This window comes from Myotis davidii, unplaced genomic scaffold (genome assembly GCF_000327345.1).
Source record: "Myotis davidii unplaced genomic scaffold, ASM32734v1 scaffold337, whole genome shotgun sequence".
NCBI classification, from domain to species: Eukaryota; Metazoa; Chordata; class Mammalia; order Chiroptera; family Vespertilionidae; genus Myotis; species Myotis davidii.
Genome location: NW_006288250.1, coordinates 1,543,794 through 1,550,440, shown reverse-complemented (window position 1 = coordinate 1,550,440; position 6,647 = coordinate 1,543,794). Strand labels below are relative to the sequence as shown.

The 6,647-nt window shown below is 40.1% G+C and overlaps 1 protein-coding gene across 8 annotated transcripts in view; it reads right to left on the bottom strand.

Moving 5' to 3' along the window:
• The window catches only part of MAX (MYC associated factor X), a 28,879-nt gene that overhangs the window by 14,190 nt on the left and 8,042 nt on the right, over positions 1–6,647 (bottom strand). For all 8 annotated transcript variants that reach the window (XR_001513243.1, XM_015561552.1, XM_015561553.1 and 5 more), the window contains one exon: positions 478–585. Coding sequence is in view for 7 of the 8 variants with exons in the window: in XM_015561552.1 (XP_015417038.1) it covers positions 478–585 (108 nt within the window). In the remaining variant the exon portion in view is untranslated. The remainder of the gene's footprint in view (positions 1–477; positions 586–6,647) is intronic.

The window sequence follows — 6,647 nt, the reverse complement described above, 5'->3', positions numbered from 1 at the left end:
ATGGGGGAGGAAAATCAATAATTTTTTCCTTCCATTTCATATGAATATAGCTCTTTATCTAAGTTTTTTGTCCCACAGCTTAAAATGCTCTTTATCAGCCTTTGAAATAACAGCTGTTGGAATGGGGAAGTCACTGGTATCCAAGCTGATTCACCTGCATTCTTGGGAGGTTTCATTTAAGTATTAACTTTGAGCCATGCGAAAGAAATTTTCATGGAGGTCTAGGGAATCATTGACCTCAGGAACCCTTAGTGTTATCCCAAACTACTACGGGCTCCTCTTTATATGACAGTGTATTGTTATAATAATTCTTGAATGAGTAACTTATTACAAACAATACTAAGTTAAAAGACAATTACTACTGGTGTCTTAAACCTGACTCCATTTCTTTCCAGATAGGTGAGTGTTCTGCTACTAGTAAGCTCCACTCCAAGTACCAACCTAGCGATGGCCACCCAGCTTTCTCAATAAACTCACCTTCTCTCCTTGGAGTGATGGGACCGAGTCCCGCAAACTGTGAAAGCTGTCTTTGATGTGGTCCCTACGCTTTCGTTCCAGTGCATTATGATGAGCCCGTTTGTCAGCCTAGAAGAAAGAGCATATTAGCAACGTCACTCCTTTTGCTTGGTACAGGTGAGTGGGTTACAGCCAGGAAGAATATGCTGTCAGCGCAGTCCCTGGTGAATGGACTGGGAAGGATTTGTCGAGGTGGGCAGTTAGGAATCTCCAGAATTAGGCTCTGCTAAAGGGGGAAAAAGGGTGAGCAAGCCTTGTGACAGGAACATCCAAAGTAGCTCGATGCATCCAGCTCATGCATAAGTAAAGTAAAAGTTATTCAAGGGGACAGAGTATGACTCTCCTACATCAGTCTTCCCCCATAACTTACTTATGTGACAGAAAAGCCGCCAGTCCATGGTTGGGAGGTTGACCCAGCAAAAGCTCCAGTGGGCCCTTTCATAAGGTGTGATCGCCCCCACTGTAAGTCAGCGATTCCCCATGGTGGGTGCCCAGGATGGGAGCTAGGGCATTGGTGCCAATGCTTCTTTCCATGTGAAACCCATCAGCACGAGTCTGTTGTGGTCTCCCGCTCGCTAAAGTTAAAACCTCTGGAAAAACCCGAAAACATGACTCTGAGATCATTCTGACAAAGCTGATCTAGACCCCAACTGCATTCTGAAACCCTCTCTTTTTAAAGTGGATCCAGGGTGCCATCCTGCCAAAGGCTTCCCCTCACACAGGCTGTGACGGAAAGGTAAGGGCTCTGAATAAATATCCTTGGGCACCTGTGGCAGGTCATGCTTATTTGGCAGCACCTAAATACCCACAAGCCAAAGTCTTTATCCTGCCTTGCTTAGACTCACAAAAGAACAAGAACAATCAGCTGGAGAGGGGTGAAGACTGCCAACCAATCAGGAATGGCTGGAGAGCAGTGCTAGAGCTCCGCAGGTCCCCATTAAAGGTGCATTCCCTCCAAATGGAACACAAATGCTCATTCCAGCTAAGCAAGAACTTTCTACACCTTGGGAATTATGGAAAATAATACACTTAGAATTTTACCTTAATACGCTAGGGTGCACTGAGCTAACCTAAGGAGCAAGTCTGTATAAGGGAAGTTCAGGTAGCTTTAATCAACCCAGACAGAACACCAGGAATTTTAAAAATGGAGCAACAAGAGTAAATAATCAGCACAAGAAAGCCTCAAATGAATCCTTGTATTAAACAAGATGTGGGAATGAAAGAACCTGAAATTCTATTATTTAATCCTAAAAGTCTGAGTCATTACAGAGGAAGAGGAGGCTGGGAGCAGCTGTGGTAATTTTAGTTACTTCCTGGTCTCTCAAGCACAACACCTCACCTATCTGCTGAATTAGACACATGGTTCCCATCACAGCCTTGGTTCTCCAGAACACAGCACTCACTTTTAGGGCAGAGGCATGGAGCACTACTAAGGCCCTCCTAATTTTTTAAAGTCTAAATTCACTGTAAAATGAGTGTTTGCTGAACTTCGGTGATAATAAGGAATTTATGGGGAATCTGAGGGAAGATCAAGCTTAGAAAGATTCCCTGAGGCTAGAGGTAGTATACTGTATCATACAACATTAGGGCAGAAAATTGCAGATGCCTCAAATAGCAGTATGAAATAGCTCGAGGAATTAAACATATTTAAGTCCCGTGTCCTTTTCTAACCTACTGTTCTCTCTAGTCACTTATACAGGTAAGTAAGTTCTAACCTGGACTACATCTACAGAGTTTAGAAGGCTGAGAGATGGCATTTGGCTTCTATCTGCCTCTCCGGTGTTTGCAACATACTCCCTAAGCTGGCTTATTTACATGCAAATTAATCGCCCAGCTTTGGTCTCCAGCAGCAGCCCAAGATACTCTGGTCTACTAAATCACCCTGATTCCTGGCCCTCCTCCCAGCTTAAGAGTTGTGCACAGAAACAGTGACACCAGAGTTACCCATAATCCCTCTTGTTGATACAAATAAAATTCTAATTGTTTTCTTTCTGGGAGAGCCCTGCAAATCTCAAAAGGCTAGAATCAAGTAAACTTGGTTTGCTCAGGCCTACTCTAGAGGGATGGAGCTGAGTATAATCTAACACCAAATTCATGCCCACAATACACTACCCCCTTCCCATTCACTGAGCCCTGAAAGGACTCAAATGGACAAGTCTTTCGGTTAGAGGATTGTAAGTGAACTTGGCTGAGGACCATCAGCAGAAATCTTGGCTTCTCATCTGGGGAGCCAGCCAAGTTTGAGAAGTTGGCTCAACAAGGAAAGGCAGCAGTCTACTGCCTGGTAGAAAGCCTGGGCTGGGGACTGTTGTTCTCAAAGTAGTGGATGGAATTTCTGTGGTGGTTCCAGGTCCAATTTAACTAGCAGAAGAGTGGAATCTTAGCCCAATCCCTGTTGCCATATCCATCCCCAAGCAGCTACACTTAACCAAAGTCAACTTTAAAGCTCTCAGAGACAACGGCAAAGATGTATTTTTCTCCTCCCCAAGCCTCATTTGAAAGAGCAAGTTAAAAATACGCAGAATGGGCCCTGGCCAGGTAGGTCAGTTGGTTAGAGTGTCGTCCTGATACACCAAGGTTGTGGGTTTGATCCCCGGTCGGGGCACGTGCAAGAACCAGCCAATGAATGCCCAAGTAAGTGTAACTACCACCATGTCGGTCACTCTCTCTTAAATCAATCAATGATTTTTATTTTTATCTTTTAATGAAGAACATGCCCAATTCCAGGCAACTCTGAACTAATGGCTTAAAAGCACATATGAAAAACCTTTTCACAAAGCAGAGAATTCTGTTTTGGAAACATTTCCAAGCCACAGATCCATCCAGCCAGATAACACTGCAACCCCTCACCCCCCAACCAATTCATCCAAATGGAAGGCCTGTTACCAGGCTTATCACTGCTTTGTTAACTATCTTCACTTGCTGGCAACCTTTTTTGAAAGGGCCAAGGTTTCAGAGTTGAGAATCAAAAACTGGGTGAAGTATCCCAGAATAAGGCATCTGAGATCCTCCTACAAACTTCAAACTAGTTTTGTTTTTAATTTAAAAAAGGGCCAAACAATTGTCTTGAACAAATAAAGCTCAACTTTGATGAGCCAGCTTTCTCTCACCTGTACTGAGAAAGATATATGATTATGAAAATGGGTCATACCAAACAAATTCTAGGAGACAAGTGAGGTATTCTTGGGCAGTACAGCAGGCCCCCAAACACCTCTCTTCTATATCCTACAGGAGCAATGGCTGCTGCTTTTCAAGTACACGGGACCTGTGGTTTCTGCCAGAAAGCCCTTCCTTCAGAGCATCCCAAGCTAACAGGAATACTAAAAGGCGGCACGGCCCTGAAGAGTGGCCCACAGATGCTCAACAGGAACTCCAGCACCAAATCGCTTCCAGCTTTGACATCTCTGCCAAGGTTTTCATTCCGCCTCTCAGTTTTATTTCCACCAAACTTTCCGTACTGGCAGCCAGAATACAAATCTTCACCTACAATTTGTCCATCTCTGACACTAACAAGCACACGTATCTTAAGTATTGTTAAATGTTGAAAGCAAGCATTATTTTGTTAGCCAAGAAGTTGCTAAACTGGCAGAAGGTCAGTCATTCAAGCTAAGGAGGTCTATTCAAAATTGAGGGGAATCTCTAAGTTATTTCCTTCCAATTTATTGCATAGAGAATGCATATTCATAAAGGCATTACATCAGCCAGCAGCCTTATTTTCTGCGAGTTCTAGGCAGGCAAATAGCATGAGGAAATAAATACTCCGTTACTGAAGAATGCACAGGTTCTCCAGAATAACGCCATTTCTTGCAGGCTACCTCATACCTAATCCCCTCTATAAGGGGAGTCTTCTCAATTCCAATATAGAAAATTCTCAGCAAATAGGGAATTAGAGTTGCCCACTAAACATTTACTAACTAAGAAATTTAAAGGTTGCTTTTAGAGGGAAGATAGTGTTGCCTTCAATTATTAATTCTTATTACACAGTAACACTGAAAATACACAGACTCAAAATTCTCATCAGAAAAGATCTATTACTTCTGATGGGCAGAATAAATAAAACAGTTTCTAAGCAACTCATTGTAATCAACATGAAAAATGCAACATGAAGTAATGGGTAGCTAGAATGAAAAACTCACTAAGGCCCTTAATAAGAAACTATAGATTTCAATTTCCCAACATCTCTCCTACTTGAAGCCTGTTATACATTGCTAACATCTAATAGATACATGTGTTTTCAAAACTTTTTTAAAACAATCGTTTGGTGCCTAAAAGTACTTGGGAACACTATTCCCCGAATATGGCATCGTACTGTAGCCATTTAAGAGAGTTAAGAACGCCTTCATCAGGAAATTTTAATTGAAAATCAACTTGATCAACTAATTCACCATTACTGGCATCTTGGAAATAGAAAAATGTAAGAACACCCTTTATTCTAATGAACAGGCATATTTATGAAACAAACCTGGCATTTCTGTATCACTGTTAACACTCTAAGCAGACACAGAGTACTTGCATCATACAGCACTTTACCAAGCAACTAATTCCTGGTAAAACGGACAGTAATTTCCTGAGTCAATTCCGATCTCAGAGGCAACCAAGCTCATTCCCTACCGAATACATTGCAATTCCTAAAGAAGCAAAGAGCTCTGAGAAATTAAAAATATTTCATACCAGAAAGGTCCAGCAGTGAAATAGCACAAATCTTTCTTAAACTCCCTGACAGTATACTGTAACTGCAACACGTTCAGCTGGAGGGTAAGTTGAAAAGGCCTTGAGTTTTCTGACCAACAACTAACCCTACATTTTTAGTACACCTTTGTTCTTTCCAAAAGAAATTTCTCAAACAGAAGTAAAATTTGCATGAAATATATCTGTCCCAGAAAATTATCTTTAAAATGCAAAATAATAATAAAAATAACATCAGTGGGATTCTGATATATATTAAATTTAGTAATAAAAATATTGTTGGGGTTACTTCCTTTAACACAGATTGGTCACTGGAGAAGCTGTGTTCTGTCTGCACTGAGGCAACAGAAAAAAAAAAATTCGTCAAATCAGTTTCACTTTCTGTTACAGTTAGCTTCACTTCCTAACTTTTCTTGTGAAGTACCCTACATTTCTCATTTAGTAAGGCCACAGCTATTGTAGTTGACATAAAAATGTTTCTTTTCATAGAAGAACCCAGCAGAATCTTTCCTAAGTAACTTTTAAAAAGTTCTTCAGTAGTCCTAAATATGTGGTTATTCACAGTTCGCATCCTTTTCTGAATGAGGCAAAGCTTAAGAATAGTTTCCCCCTAATTTAAAAAATATATATATTTGTGATCTATACTAAATGTCAAGAATTAAACAGATGTTTTCAGAGAAAAATAATGAAATCCTTTTTACCCTCCACGTTTTTGATAATTGTTTGATATTTGCCTATTGTTTCTTCTCTCCACACTCTTGTGATACTCCTGTGACAGATAATATTTAAGTCTCAGCAAGCAGATGTGTCAGATTAAAAACAAAAGGTCAAACCCACTCCCTTTGCCCACTTCCCAAAATCAAAGGGAAAAACCCTAGGCAACTTAACATCAAACTAAAAATATCTAGACAAAACAATGAGATTAGCATTCTAGGAGAATGGAAACATTTTAATAATTTAACAAAGCAATTTACATCAACACCCATGTGGATGAATATTTTGAAAAGCGGGAAGCTTTTCAAAATTCAAGCCAAAATTTCACAAAGAAAACTTTTCTCTCACTGGAAAGCCAATGTAATTCCAATTCAAGTAATGATTCTGCAAAGGATGCCTAATCAATCCCTATTCTCCAACCATGATCAAGCTCTGGGGCAGACTTTAGAACTGGAGACTTGGAGAAAGAAATGTTTTAAATAGACTGAGTTCCAAACATGAAACTCCACATTCACATTATTAAGGTTAACAGTAACTGGAAAAAAAAAAAAGGAACTGAATTTTCAAATATATGTATAAACATGAAGTATCTGACAATATAAGGAGAAATAAAACGAATTCTTTCATAGTGATTATTAGCCAGGGCAATTTTTAAAGAACCCTGGAACAACTGCATCCTTGGATTTTATGGAAATATTAGCTCTCCATAAATAAAATTTATCCTAATGATT